Source organism: Dermatophagoides pteronyssinus, unplaced genomic scaffold (assembly GCF_027571235.1).
Source record: "Dermatophagoides pteronyssinus isolate colony J.1.1.1.1 unplaced genomic scaffold, Derpt_VIB-CSIC_2022.12 sq0002, whole genome shotgun sequence".
NCBI classification, from domain to species: Eukaryota; Metazoa; Arthropoda; class Arachnida; order Sarcoptiformes; family Pyroglyphidae; genus Dermatophagoides; species Dermatophagoides pteronyssinus.
The window spans coordinates 2,048,806-2,064,092 of NW_027461526.1; the positions used below are offsets into that span (position 1 = coordinate 2,048,806).

Below are 15,287 nucleotides of genomic sequence, written 5' to 3' on the forward strand. Positions count from 1 at the left end.
GCAAATAAAAAGTTTACTTTTGGACGATTTTAAATAAATAGAAATTCAATAGAGACTAATATTATGGATGGCTAATGTTATGAATTAAAGTAAATAACGGTACTTGCAAATGAAATGACGCGCGCTGTAGAAAAATCAAATTTTTGTATCTTATCGTATATTGTACGTATATTTTGAACATGATGATAACACGTGCATCAATCAATATTGCTGAGGTGTGAAGCATTTTGTTCGCTGTTTTTCAGCAAACCAAATAATAATTCCATAATAATTATGTCTGATATGAATTGTCATAAAGTAACGGTTTGCTAATTTTATTCCAATAATTTCCTCTCTGATTTATGTTATTGAAAAGATTTTATGTTTGCATGGATACAGGCAAAATACTCAATCATTCAAGGCTAAATCGGGAGGATTTCGTAAAGTTCTCAAAAATCAAAATCTCGAGTTTGGTGAGTCTTTGAAGAAAATTGTTGTCTTTGCTGATCACGATTTCAATTTCAATTTTCTCAAGTTATTATCGATGCACCACATCAGATACCAATGGGTGAACAAAATCCCAACGATGAACAAAATTGTTTAAGCTGGTGGTTTTCTGGTACAAACCCCAAATATTTTAGCTCCAAACATGTATCCGATTATGTTGAAGGATATGATGAATCATTGAAGAAAATATGCGATACTTTCCAAGAAATGGTTGGTTACTAATCGATATCATTCTGATCATAAATGATAATGATTATTCGTTGTGAACGTAGGGACCATTCGATGGTTTATTAGGATTCAGTCAAGGAGCATCATTGGTTGCTTTGATATGTATCCTCAAACACTTTAATGGTACTAATTAAATTTTCTAACTCATAATTCCTAAACTAAATGTATCAAATGAAATCCAGAATTTCCTTATGATTTCAAATTTGCCATCTTGTGTTCTGGATTCAAGAGCCTGACATCAAGCCATGTTGCAATGTTTGATAGATTAGCTGGTCAAAAGATACGAATTCCCTCGTTACATATAATAGGTGAAAATGATCAAGTGGTTGATCACGATCGTTCTGAATCATTAGCTAATGATTATTTCCATTGTCCATTTATAATCAAACATGCCGGTGGTCACGCCATTCCATCTCAAGCATCATTTCGACCACAATACATGAATTTTTTTGATAAACTCAATGATTACAGTTAACTTTTTATTTCTCAAAAAATAACGGTTTAATAATAAAAAACAATGATAAAAAAGATATAACATGCATGACTTAGACTGTTAGTGACAAGTGTGATTTTCTTAGCAACTATTGTTTTTTTTTGATGATGATGATCATTTTTTGCCATTCTTTGTTGACGGGCTTTCAATTCCTAAGGATATTTGATAGCTGGTAAAGAAACAAAAGGTTATTTATATGTCATTATAAATACATAGACTATTACCATTCACGATCACTGGGTAGATCGGATTCGTTGAGTTGGAACCAATTTCGAAAAATCCTTGCCACACGAGGTATGGATGGCACCGATTGGGATCGTAATGATAGATAATGATTTAGACTATAGATTTGATGTTGATAATTTTGTTGTTGCTGTTGTTGTAAACCGGCGATTGCATTTTTTTGTAACAATTGCATTTGCATCAAAATTTCATATTGTTTTGCACATTTTTCAAAATTGATCAATTTTTTGCCCTTTTCAGTCTATAAAATAAAAGAAAAAAGGTTCATCTCAATTCAGAAAAATTGAATGGTTGAATAATTTACTTTAATATAATTTTCATAGCGTGTGTTGATCATGGTTATATCGGTCAAAAACGTTCCCAGATATGGCACTGTACCGAATGAATCTTCCAGACTGAATGAACGAATTTTTTTAAATATGAATTTTGGATGACAATAATGAATTGTATTAGTGATTTACTGATGATAACTCGAATCGAATCAAACAAACCTGACTTTAGATGTGCCCTCAATGAATAATTGTGTGTGACGCAACATAGTTTGATTATTAACATCATCGACAATTGAAGACATATTTTGAAAAGTTGTTATTGAATTTCGAGGTAATTTATTCCAGACAGTGGTTTTCAATCGATATATGGATTCATTAGTCAAACCGGCTATGATGGCCTTTGTAAACAAATTCATATAGATTGACTATTTCAATCATGATAAAACAATAAACAAACTTACTTTTAATGAATTAAAATTTCTCATCTTTCTTAAATGATGTGCTATCTCTATCCAATGTATTGTAACTTGGTGGGGTCTAAGTGATCATATTCATTCGAATTATATAATATGATGCAAATTAGTTTGGATTAGCAAAATACTTACGTTGAATGTTGTAAAATGGTGATAATCACATGTCGAGATAATAGGTTGAAATTACGAATCATTGTTTCGATTCTTGTTTTAGATCTTACATTCGATAATAATGTATATGGTTTTAATGCTAGGAAATTTTCCTGTTCCAAACAAATAAAATAAAAAAATTAGCTCACGCATATTCATCATGATTCGATTGCATCAACAAACCAGATCGATGGCGGTCAATTGCTGTGCTACGAATTTGGGATCCAATTCAATAATAGATGAGGATTTATTTACCGATTTCTTTTTTATAACAAAAACAACAATAAAAAACGATTAGATTTTTTTTATTACGGGTATTTTATTTTTAAACTAATGCTACAATTTCGTACTGGAGAGTTTAAGAGTCGATTTTGGATTTAAATTGAAGAATCAAAAAATGAACACTTACATGTATAGAGGAATGAGAGTTGAGTGTTGATGAATTGGTTGTATTCTCTTTTTTCATATCAAGCAAATGAAGGCAATGTTTTTTTACTTCTTCATCGATATGCCTTAGAGAAATCAATTGATCAGCCAAGGTTAATGGCGAGAATCTAGATGATGATATTGATGTTGATGATAATGATGAATTGTTAGATACATTGTTCGATGTGGATGACAATGATAAACTTGGTGTCGTGTAGCTAGCATGATTCGATGACAATGAAGAAGAAGATGCGTATTCACTACACAATGATGATTGATCGTCAAGTAATTGATTACCATTTTCAGGGCTACCATTATTGTTATGGCTACTGGCTTGATCATCGATGTAATTCGTATTTGAATTTGCCATTGATGGTTGACATGGTGTCCAAAAATCTTCTGGATAATTATTTAACCAATAGAATAGGATGAAGTTGAATTGTTTGGTACTGACAAACGGCTTTTGTCGGATAATTTCGGTGAACAATTGCCATGGATAGTAAAATTGTCGATAAGTTGCGAACAAAACATGCATTACATGGGCAACATTGTTTCTTTCTTCCATCAAATCACTTGATTCTAGTTGAGATTCTTCATCACTATCGCTATGATCATTATGATGCTGTTGACTAGATTTTGATTCATTATAATTATTATGCTGTTGCTGTTGATATTCAGTTTGTAGTAAAATGAATTGAACTAAATGTTCCATAGTGGCAGCTTTGATCTGTCGTAATTGTCTTGTTTCCCATTGTAAGCTCTATAGAAATTAAGAGTTATGTGAAAAAAATCACGTTTCATTAAAACAAAAACTGAACAAAAAAATCTAAACAGCCATCAAAGCTGAAGTCTAATTATATTTTTCAAAAAAACTTTCCCATTTTAAAATTTGAACAGACGGAAGTCGTCATTTTAAAACTTCCAACAAGCTGTTAACCCATTACTATATTGCTAAATGTTATCATTCTCAAGTCAAAAACTTTTTTCCAATCAATTAAAATAAACTTTTAAATTGCTCGTTATCGAATGAGTTTTATATATAATTTGAAAAAGTTGGCAAATAATTAGTGGTTATAGGTTTCTTACAAAACATTCACAGTCGAATCCCTCAAACGATTATATGATCCATATGGATCGTTTATTTTTTTCAATTATAGGTAAACCTGATCAAAAAGAAAAATCGTGCCACCATAACTTGTTTCATATTAACAGGATCGATTTGAAAAGTAATATTGCTAAAAATAACATTCTTGTTTGTTGAATATTTTTCTATTTTCTCTTTTTTTCATGATAAATGTAATATTTAGTCTTATCGACCATTATCATCACCACAAAGCAGCAAATAACTGAACCAACCAAAATTAAAAATAAAATGAAATAACTGTTTTGAAATTGATGGATGAAAATCGAAATATGAACAAAGTTTAGGATACAAGCGAAACTGAACACATTTATTCAATATGAGAAAAAAAGTTTGTTTTTTGGGCGCGTCTGAGACATGTTTTGCATTTTGATTCACAAGAAAAAGATTGATTGTTAATTGATAGATAGATGAATACAAGATAATCGTAATCGATGTATGATATTAATAGCTATTCATATTGATTATTTTTTATTCTCCCTAAAAATATTCATCTATATTTTCGTTGCTGCTAAAAATTTATCTGATTATTTATTTATTTATTTATAATCATAGACATATACATGTATAATATCGAATTTAAATGTCAATGTAAAAAAAGAAAATATACAGGTTGAAAAGAAAAAAATGAAAAACAATTTTGGCTAATAAAAAAACCTTAATCATCATCAAATAAATCTTTTGATCATTTAATTAAACAAAATAATATTATTACCTGTTGATCGTCTTGTTGTTGATTATGATTCATTTTGTTATTGCCATTTTTTTTTAAATTTTTTGATGACGAATAATCAACCTGATCACAACGAGTGATGAAATTATCACTTTGTAATTTTTGTTGTTTATTTAAAATATTATTGCAAGTATAGGTTATCTTTTTTAGATATACATTATAGATGGAATCTTCATTCATTTCTTCGGTCATATGTCGTCGTAAACGAGATTGATGATCATTATTTGAAATTTGGTCACTATTTGTTGGATCAATATTCGATACAATCGATGATTTGGCCATTACTGATTTTGGATAACAAAATCCATTAGTATTATCGTTTGAAGTTGATATTATAATCGAATCAAGATGATTATTTGGCGTTATAACTTGATTGATTTTTTCGTTGTTGTTGTTTTTGTTGTTCGCGTTGGTGGTGGCCGTGTTATTGTTATTGCTCACCGAATGTGTAGTGGCCGCCAATGATATGGTTGGTGTTGGCATCATGGTCGTTGTGTTTCTTTCGTTGTTGCAATGATCATCAAGCTTTTGTTATTTTTATCGTGATTATGTTGATACACATCTCTACGACGGTAGATCACAACAAACATCATACACATATCATTACAGACACAATTTTTTTGTTGTTGATTGGGATGAGTTTTATTGAGGTAGGTAGGTAGGTAGACAATATAAACATTTACTTCCTTAAAAAATTAATTTTACCAGATAGAACTATCGTTGCCAGGAATCGGTTTTTTTTGAAGATCCATATTATATAAAATAAAATAAGAGCGCAGATATATTGTTTGTTTAAAAATAAAATGATGGAACGTTCATAATAAAACAGATTTTGATACAATAACTTGATCTTGTCATACACAAAAAACTCATTTAACGAATATGATGATGAAATGCGTTTGTTATTGTTGAATTGTTGCTTCATGTATAATTATTGACGATGTTCATAATGATGTTGTTGTGTGGGATCAATGTAGCAATCCAACTGAAACCTTGAGTCTAAATGATAACACTAGCTTCGACGATCCTTCAAACAATCTCATTCAATTTAAGAGTGAACTTTTCTTATTTCGCTATTGTTCTATCGTTCTCTTTCTTTAAAGGGAATGTATATTTTTCTCTTCTTGCATGGATTGATATTTGATTCGATCATCGTCATCATACATCGGCATTCATTCACTCACCTGTTGATCTTCTATAGAGTTGTGGTTGCTTTGATGGCGTAGCATTGACGGCCACTAAATGCTTAGACTATTCACCGATAATGATAAAAAAGGCTGTTCAAGTTTTTTTTTCGAATAAAATCATTTAACCGAACCGACAGCCGGTTAAAATTAAATATTTGAAATCATTTCAATTACAAGATGGCAGCATTCAATATTATTTCAAAAAAAATCCAATATTTAATCAACAATTCCGAAATATTCTAAATTATCGGATTTTTTCAATTGTTTCATACGAAACATTAATTATCATTAAATTTAGCTGTTTATGTCTATTTCATTGTTTGTTTATTATCAACAGAGTTGATAAAATGATTTAAAAAAAATTCAAGATAAAATGACATCAACAACATTATTTCTAATATCATTATGTTTTCATCGGTACAAATGATGAATGATGTAAAAGATGAGAAACAATTCAATTGTTTTCTTGTCAATAGTGAATAGAGAAACATTTTGTCCGTTTGTCCGAAATGGAATGAACAAATTAGCTGAAATGCTTCTGATTATTTTGGAAGATACTTGCGAAAAAAAGAATAGAATGAAAATTGGTTTCTCTCTTTCAAAAAAAAACTACAATCTGAAGCTAGCTCACCACTTGTTCCACAACAATGTTAATGTGTCCATCCATTACAAGCACATCCATTAATGTTTTATATTTCCGCATTTTTTTCTCCGATGTGAATTATGAATTTTTGCCACTTTTTAGACGAATGTATTGTTTTTTCTCTTCGTTGAAAAACTTTTAATTTTTACAAATATTCCTTATCAAATGATTGACCAAGTTTTTTTTGCTGTGTTAATGATTTATTACAATGTCTTGTCTTTCACATGAATACATTATTTAGAAACATTGATTCAAAAAAAATGTTAGAAAATCGAGTATGTTTAGAAGAAATACATAATGATCAATATGGATGGATTTCTTAAGAAAATGAAAAATTTTCCTCCCTTTTCATAACAAGCGGGGTTTTTTTATCCATTTCTCGATTTATCCATTAGATCTTTGGCCACATGATTTTAACTAAATATCATCAATGAAAAAAAGAACATGAACATTGATGTGTTATGGAATTTTACAATTTTTTCCTCACAGATAAGATAATATTAAAAAAATGATTGATACTAAAGCAATACAATGATGACATTGCTATGACATTATTAGCTATACCGTTATAGTCGAATCATTTAAAAATGATGCGTATTACGGGGTCAGTCAATTGTTTGATTCGATCAATCGCTTTCTCTCTCTCTCTTTCTTTTTTTTTCCATTAATATCATCATTATCCATATAGTGAGAAAAAAAGTAGCGATTGATAGAAGATAATATGTGATGTAATTTATGACATGATGATGTAAACCTTAAGATTTATGTGACCAAACATATTTCGATAACGACAACGGTCAACTGAATTCATTCGTTTAGTCTATTGTACTTTTTTCTCAACTTTTTGACTATGTACTTTGAAATATTTTAAATAATATCATCTTTTTTGATCGGCACACGACAATGTGTGATCGCGAGCCATATGAAGGAAAAATATGTTGAACAATCATTTCATCAATCAATCATGGAACAAATTTATTGACATAATCAAAAATCAATACCATGCATATGCATGTGAAATCTGTCAATCATTTTCTTCGAAGGATTTGAATTATTTTGATCATTTATTTGCAGATAAAACAGGATGTTAGATTCGATGGAAATTTTTCACATCAAATCAAATCACTGCATTTCACTGTGAATTACGCCGTTAAAAACATTGATATGACATTAAAAAACAAACAACAACATTCGATTTAAGAAATAACTACGGATCGTCATTCCTTAATAGCATGATAGCTCAATTACGGAAATAGTTTCCAAATTGTTTGATCAAAAATTGTCATCAATATAATGTCCGAATGGTCATTTAAATCCACCATTCTTATTGCCATCTAGTGAGGTTGAACTGTCCGCTATTTGATGACTGTATGATGAACATTAATCATTGATACAATCATTGATGTACTAATAATAGGGAAAAAGAAGCTTATTTTTTCATGATTGATATCAGTTGCTGATAAGGTCTGAAAATTCAATTTATGTTCTTTTCGATTTTAGTATATATTGATTGGTAAATAACTGTATCGGATTCATTCTAACCAATTACGATTGGTATACCAAGTGATGGCAAAAGCCTTTAACGGTTGGCAAACAAGAAACCAACAGTTTTTAAACTATTTTTCGCGATTTCGTGCATCATCACTCAGAGTAATTATTGTTGCTCTGCTTTTGTTGTTGCCATCGTCATCTATTGTGAATCGATGTCCTGAATTGTCTGTGGTGCAAGCATTACCCATTGGCTTGCAACTTGTTGATCATTGGATTGTTAATCGATTCGATTCGACCATTGGATCAGTGAATCGATCAATCATATCACAAGAACAAGAATTACAATTCATTAAAAAAAGTCCCTCACCCGATGAAGTTACAGATGTAATTCAAACACTTCAATCATCAAACAACGATCATCGAGTCGACATCAATTCGACGGATTCGATTTCAAAATCAGTGGACGATCATCATCATCATATTGTTGCAGATAATAGTCAAGAAAATTCGAATCGTGATTCGCTATCCATAGTGATCGACAAACATTTGAAAGAAGAAGATAATTCAAAGGTAGATTAGATTCATGTAAAAGATTTGTTATAAAGTAAATTTTCACTTTTTTTGTTTAAATAAAAAGGCTCTTTTTGTAATTGAAATTTTGTTAAGAATTGTCATATTTATATATTGCTGCTTGGTTATCGGTTATCTTTGTGACGAATATTTTGTTCCTTCATTGAATAGCATCGGACAAAGTTCGTTACTGATGATAATAATGAAAATTTAATTTATAATATAAAAATTTTCCTGAATTCTATTTAGCATTGAATCTCAGAGACGACCTTATCGGTGCTATACTTATACCATTTGGTACATCTGGTCCTGAAATTTTCTCTTCAGCTATCGGTGTATTTTTCACCGAAAATGATATTGGTACTGGAGCCATCATTGGTAGTGGTGTATTCAATATATTGGCAATACCGGCAGCATCGGGATTGGCTGCTGCATATTTCATTGGCAAATCGATTCGATTGGATAAACATGCCGTACTTCGTGACCTTACTTTCTATTTTATATCAATTATTGTCCTGATATTGGCCATTAAAGACAATACTGTCGATTTGTAAGTTGTTTTATTTTAATTTATTATTTCTCATTTGATTCATAATCATCATATAAATAGTATTGATTCATTACTATTCACGATATTATTCGTGGTATATATTGGTGTCATGTTCTATAGTGCTACTAGTGGCCAAGAACAACCTGAAAAAAAACCGCAGAATCTTTCACCGATTCAATCGGTTGAAAAGCCATTGCAACAAAAACAACATTCCGAAAATGATCGAAAATGTTTACAGAACAATAACCAACAACAACCATTGTCAACAGGTGGTATCCATCTTCCCAATTTAACAATCAATTTTGATAATAATTTTAAAACCGAAAAATCTCCAATTACAAAAAATGGCAAAAACAAAATCATGAAAGAATACCTTAACAAATGCAATGAAATTGCTAAGATCAACAATTTGTTGATTAAAGATAATCGAATAAGCAATCACAATCATCAACAACCACAACCGGATAGCAATGAAAAATTTGAAGATAAATTTAAATTTGAAATATTTATCGAGAACATAATTGTCCAGGATGCAAAATTATTAAAGTCAAAATCGGATTATGAAAAACTGGGCGATGAATGTGATGATAATGGTGTCGGCTTTACTAATAATATAATACTGCGTATCATATTGATGCCGTTCATAGTGATATATTCAATTACAATGCCAGCAAAATGGCCAGTGGTAACATTCTTTTTCTCCATTGTTTGGTTGTCGCTTTTATCATATGTGACCGTATGGTCAATTAGCGGTCTAAGTAAGTTTTACTAATGATTTTTATCATTTACTCATGATCTCGAAATTTCTATAGGCGATATGATCGGCATACCATCAACGATTTCGGGGATGACCATTTTAGCTGCTGGATCGGCTGTACCTGATCTTGTTACATCGATTATTGTCATCAAAAAAACTGGCCAAGCTTCCATGGGAATATGTGCAGCAATAGCATCAAATATTTTTGCTATTCTATTAGGCCTGGGTTTACCATGGGCCATACAATTCTCTTTGAATTGGATTAAAACTGGAACCTATCAAAAATCTATGATTATATTACAGAGCAGTGCATTGCCTTATACATCTATATTATTATTGGGCATCGTTGCCCTCTTATATTTGACATTTAAACAATGCGATTGGAAAATTTCAAAACAATTTTCATTCATTTGTTTCCTTCTACATGTGGCATTTGTTGTGTGTAGCATATTTTTAGAAATATCAATTAGCTGACAATAATTTGTTATTAATTGTAATGATCAATTTTAAAATAAAGTTCGACCAATTTTATTTGTGAAGAGATTTTCTGCCACTTGTATGCGTTGATCTGTTTTTGCTTAGGTTTAAACCGGAAGTGGTCGATGATGCTTTACTTGTATTCGATGTTGATGATGTTTTCGATTGAGCTCTTGAAGATGGTTTAGTGGAAGTGTTCATCGACGATTTTTTCGAAACAGTCGAATTACTAAATAAACTGGTTGGTACACCTTGGTTGCTTGATGTTGATACTAGTTTTGCTTGATTGAAATTGCGGCCAGAATAGTTATTCTTCGAAACACATGATGATACAGCACTCGATCCAGAAATATATGTCGTGTTCAAGGATCTAGACGCACAGGACGACGCTCCTGATCCGGATACATATTGGGTATCAAGTTCATGATTAGCTTGAGATAATGCCACATCTACCATATCGTCAACGGCATGAAATATTTTCGAACCAATCGTAGATTCAATTCCCTCATCAAAATCAGTTGTCATGTAAGATGTTGATGATGATGTCGAAGATTTTGTTTTACTTTGATTTGTTGACGAACAACAACAAGAGCAACTTTTGCTTGTCGATTGTGATGTTGATCCTGATACCGTTGAGCCTGATGTTGAGCATGAACAGGATGCCGAGTGATTGGAACTTTTTTTGCTATCACACGAACAGGACACAGAAGTATTGGTACTTTTTCTGCTATCACAGGAAGCGGAATGAGAATGCCGTGACATTACAACTCAAACTTTGATATTTGATGCTGTTTGGCTGAGTACAGTATTTATAAATACTTTTTTTACTCATTTTAATTTGATTTTATTTTATTAACAATAAATAATTTATTTACAAAACCCAGGCTGTAGCCTTTTGTATTACACTTTGATTATAAATTGTTGAGATGCTCATTATTGCTTATGTCCGAATTTTGTGTTTAACTTGATTACATTGATTAAAATTTCTGCTATTGTTGTTGTGTTAATAACTCTACAGTCATGAATGAATAACAATGTTTTGTTCGAGGATTCTTATATGTATTCTCATGTCGAACCGAGGCAGATGATGTACGACATTTTATTAAACATAATTCAAACGAATCGCTAATGGATGAAAGAAATATTTGCAATGATTTACGCATTTTCTTTTCTTTTTCATCAGCATTCGTAATTTCGTTAACCATTTCATTTAAATGATCGCGATTTTCAGGTGCCATACAACATGATACACAATGTTCGTAAATTTCACAACATCTATTAGGCTGATTGATGGACAATCAAAATTGTTATTCAGTAAGATTTAATCATGGAATATACCTGACAAGTATCGCAGACAAATTTTTTTGTTTCGAAATGTTGATCATTGCAACAACCATTGATGTTTATATGTTGACGTTGACAAACACGGCCTCGATCATCAGTAATTAAAAGTTTCCCCTGCATAGAATTGCGACATTTAATTCCAGAAATGATCATGCTGTTGTCACCATTGCTAATAGCTAAATGTTTGGCTTTTGTTATTGAGCTTTTAGAAGATTGGTTATTACTTTTTAGGTCAATGCTCAATGAAGGCTGGTTAATTTGTACATCATCTTCGAGATTTGAATTCGATTCTTTCAATCGATGTTGACGCCGTAAAGATGAAAATCCATCATCATTCATTTCATTATCAACACTAGCTTCTTGTTCGTTGACGATCGTTGTCAGATAGTCCGAAATTGTGTTTTTATTTTTGCTAGGCGATAATAAAAATATCATTATTGTCAAATAAATGATTATGATGATGACCGTAATGATCGATGAACAAATAGCAATACGTTTCATTCGCCAACATCGAATTGTCCATATACGATTAATATGATGCCAACATTTATTTAAAGACATTTGAACTGAAATGATAATTTGAAAATCTATATAACAACATTATTTCATGTGGCATAAAGTTTGTTTTTATTTAACAGAATGTAAACATAATGGAATTGCAAACAATCTAATTGACCATAAGATGGCAGTGATGATTGTTTGGGATTCAGGATTTACATGAGTTCATTTGTGGAAACTTTCATCGATTATGATAATTTAGAAATTAAAGAAATGGCCAATTCATTTGAACAAACTCATCGAGTGATTATTGAAGATGGTCAACCGTTGTGGTATCATATAAATCAGTTGAATATGACAAAAAATCCTCGTGAACTTCGTCAACGTTCGGAACGTGAACGACGTTCCCGTGAATTCAAACAATATTATCAACAAACAATATTACCGGATATAAAACCATTAGCTCAAGCTTTTTTTGAATCGCAATACCATCCAAACAAACGTCGTGCATTGGAGCTTGCTGGTGTTAACAATTATCTGCACTCTAGATTTGGTTCTGTTGTTTCTCATCGATCATTTTATGATACTTTTGAAAATTGTAGACATCGTCGATTTTACCACTTTAATCTTTACTCAACACGTTCCGAGCCGAAAAACTCTCAAATAGTGGCAATAGGAAACAATAAAACGTTAACTCATATAAAGCAACAAACAATTATTTCCTTCAATCCAAATAACTCAATACTAATGAAACCGTATCAAGATTCTATCTCACAATTAAATATAATTCAAATGGTGGGAAAACCGGGTAAAAAAAATTTCATCTATTCATCTTGTCATGAACGCTACGAAATTATTGAAAATGAAGCATTAATTTTAAAAGAACATCATTCTTTTGCATTGGGAGAAAAGTCTTCCCGAACAAATCCTCATTGTGGAATTGCACATATGGTCCTTGAGGCAGCACATCCAAGAGTTCCTCAGTGTATAGATTTTGAAAGCGATCCTGATTCTGGCGATGATTGTGCTGTTATAGGTTATTCTGATGGAACTATTGAATTTGTCGATCTAAATCAGATACGAAATTGTTTACAAAAGCAACGAAATTCACATCGACCTCGAAATTCATGTATACTAGACATACATAAACTAGGCGAAAATCGAGTTATTGTATCCGGTAGCGAGCATTATCTAGCACAATTTGACAAACGAATGTTTGGTCGCAATGCTAAATCTGTTATTGAATATGAAAATCATTACAATACTAGCTATTTTCATCAAATCAATATTGATCAAAAAAGGAATCTAATAATTAGTTCAGGTTCCGATGATATTGTTCGATTTTGGAATATCGATAATGGTCGATTATGTTATTGTATAAATATGGATGAAGCCGAATATTTTGGTAAAAATAATGATAAACGTCTTCGACAAGCTTATTTTGCTAAAGATTTTTCTTTATTCGATACAAATATTTCTGATCGATTATTACGACCAATTATTAAAGGTGATACATTAATTATAGCCGATGGTGATCAAATGAAATTTCTTGCCAATGATATACACGAATTTTGAGTATTAAATTTATTTGAATTTTAATTTCTATTAAATTTTCATTTTCATTATCTGAAATTATTAAAAATAATATATAATTTGAATTGAAAATTGAAATATCCAAACATAATAACAGAATTAAACTATTTCGAATTATTTCTTTTCCATGTCTATCAAATATATAGTTATTGGCGAATGTTTTGATACTGATAAGCTTTTGAATCGGTCACAGACCGATGAATTTTTCGAATAAATTCTATTTTTTTTCACACGTGTCGCGCTGATTCGAAATTGTAAATTAAAAAATATTGTGAAATTTTTTTTTCATTGTAACTTTTTTTCTAAAAAAAATTCCATATTCATTTGCGTATCACCAGATGTTTTTGAATCCACATAATTGACAATTTGGTCTGTTTGTGTATATGAGTGCTTTGTCTCAAAGGATTAATTGGATTATGAATTGTGTTCATTCACTCATCATCCGTTGCAGTTGGACAATACAATTTTCATAATTAATTCATTTATTCAAGAAGATATTCAGAGGGTTCAGAATAAGCGAACGAATCTAAAAAAACTGATGTTTTTTCTTTCCTCAGAAATTTTTTCTGCTGTCAAGATTAAAAAAAAATTCTTTTTTTTATAAATATTTTTGATTGACGTATAACGACGATGAGATGTATATTGTTGACAATGTCATTGTTTGTAGCGCGTTCCAAATTCGTCCAATGACAACCGAATAGTTTGATTTTACAATGATGTAATATATGCACAATCTCTCTTTCTCTCCCTATCTTTATTGGTGCTGGGTATTTATGTCAAAAAAAAATTGAAATGAAATGAAAGCATGAATAGAAAAAAGGACCATGTTTGTTTTGACAAGCACATTGATCCCTGGTATTTTTATTTTATTTTTTAATTATATTCTTCTGAATAGTGAACATATTTTTTGTTCATTGCGATCTCTAATTCATTTTTTTCGGATCAAACCATTTTATGATCACTATGATGATGGACATTTTTCGTCATCATCATCATCAAAGTGATCAAGACACGTGTTCACTGTTAATTTAGAATTCATCATATTCATGTGGAGATAGATCGATATGTCGATTATAAGCAGATTCATCATAATAATCATAATCATTTGATTTACATTATTTATATCGAAAAAAAAAGAAATTGAACTGAACCATTTTTATCAAGGTGAAGCATATTTTTTGAAATGAAATAAAATCGCTTGGGATACGATGATGATGCCTATTGTCAAGGTAATGGAAAAAATGCTTTATGTTTGATTGATCAAAACGCAATATATATCTGTGGACAGTCACATATTGTCACAAGTTAGTGTCATTTTTTGTCGTTGTTGTTGTTTTTGTTGGAATTTCGTTTTATATTGAATAATAATAATATCTATGAAATCGTTTGTGGTCTTGTTTACTGTACTTTTTTTGTTCATTGCTAATGAATGGATGTTTGATTATAGAAAATGAAAAAAAAATTCATTGATAATATCACTTAGGAGATATACCTAACGGAAAATTCTCTATTCATGCACACAAACAATCAGC

General features: G+C 30.7%; 6 protein-coding genes across 8 annotated transcripts; 3 read left to right on the forward strand and 3 right to left on the reverse strand.

Moving 5' to 3' along the window:
- Positions 1-162: 162 nt before the first annotated feature.
- Positions 163-1,249, forward strand: LOC113792213 (esterase OVCA2). 3 transcript variants are annotated; one of them, XM_075824510.1, is made up of 5 exons: positions 163-297; positions 356-452; positions 515-696; positions 759-837; positions 897-1,249. In XM_075824510.1, exons 1-5 carry the CDS (start codon positions 274-276, stop codon positions 1,187-1,189), a joined length of 675 nt encoding a protein of 224 aa, XP_075680625.1. In that variant the 5' UTR covers positions 163-273; the 3' UTR covers positions 1,190-1,249. The 3 variants fall into 3 exon arrangements, with proteins under 3 accessions (XP_075680625.1, XP_075680624.1, XP_075680626.1); XM_075824509.1 differs by having other exon boundaries at positions 212-303; XM_075824511.1 differs by having other exon boundaries at positions 224-307; positions 378-452.
- Positions 1,250-1,298: 49 nt separating this feature from the next.
- LOC113792230 (uncharacterized) lies at positions 1,299-5,954 on the reverse strand. Its single transcript, XM_027342144.2, has 9 exons — positions 4,628-5,954; positions 2,755-3,531; positions 2,529-2,606; positions 2,328-2,458; positions 2,184-2,259; positions 1,942-2,120; positions 1,755-1,845; positions 1,432-1,691; positions 1,299-1,376 (listed from the first exon to the last, which is right to left on the reverse strand). Exons 1-9 carry the CDS (start codon positions 5,129-5,131, stop codon positions 1,322-1,324), a joined length of 2,151 nt encoding a protein of 716 aa, XP_027197945.1. The 5' UTR covers positions 5,132-5,954; the 3' UTR covers positions 1,299-1,321.
- A 1,960-nt stretch (positions 5,955-7,914) lies between these two features.
- Positions 7,915-10,382, forward strand: LOC113791429 (sodium/potassium/calcium exchanger 5-like). Its single transcript, XM_027341245.2, has 5 exons — positions 7,915-8,536; positions 8,604-8,718; positions 8,786-9,086; positions 9,147-9,844; positions 9,899-10,382. The coding sequence occupies exons 1-5, from the start codon at positions 8,042-8,044 to the stop codon at positions 10,315-10,317; spliced, it is 2,028 nt and encodes a 675-aa protein (XP_027197046.1). The 5' UTR covers positions 7,915-8,041; the 3' UTR covers positions 10,318-10,382.
- Positions 10,224-11,120, reverse strand: LOC113790574 (uncharacterized). Its single transcript, XM_027340263.2, has one exon. The coding sequence runs from the start codon at positions 11,080-11,082 to the stop codon at positions 10,372-10,374; it is 711 nt and encodes a 236-aa protein (XP_027196064.1). The 5' UTR covers positions 11,083-11,120; the 3' UTR covers positions 10,224-10,371.
- A 1-nt stretch (position 11,121) lies between these two features.
- LOC113791640 (uncharacterized) lies at positions 11,122-12,319 on the reverse strand. The gene is made up of 2 exons (XM_027341474.2): positions 11,659-12,319; positions 11,122-11,603 (listed from the first exon to the last, which is right to left on the reverse strand). The coding sequence occupies exons 1-2, from the start codon at positions 12,223-12,225 to the stop codon at positions 11,310-11,312; spliced, it is 861 nt and encodes a 286-aa protein (XP_027197275.2). The 5' UTR covers positions 12,226-12,319; the 3' UTR covers positions 11,122-11,309.
- Positions 12,315-14,353, forward strand: LOC113791533 (uncharacterized). Its single transcript, XM_027341359.2, has one exon. It carries the CDS (start codon positions 12,382-12,384, stop codon positions 13,735-13,737), a length of 1,356 nt encoding a protein of 451 aa, XP_027197160.1. The 5' UTR covers positions 12,315-12,381; the 3' UTR covers positions 13,738-14,353.
- Positions 14,354-15,287: the final 934 nt, after the last annotated feature.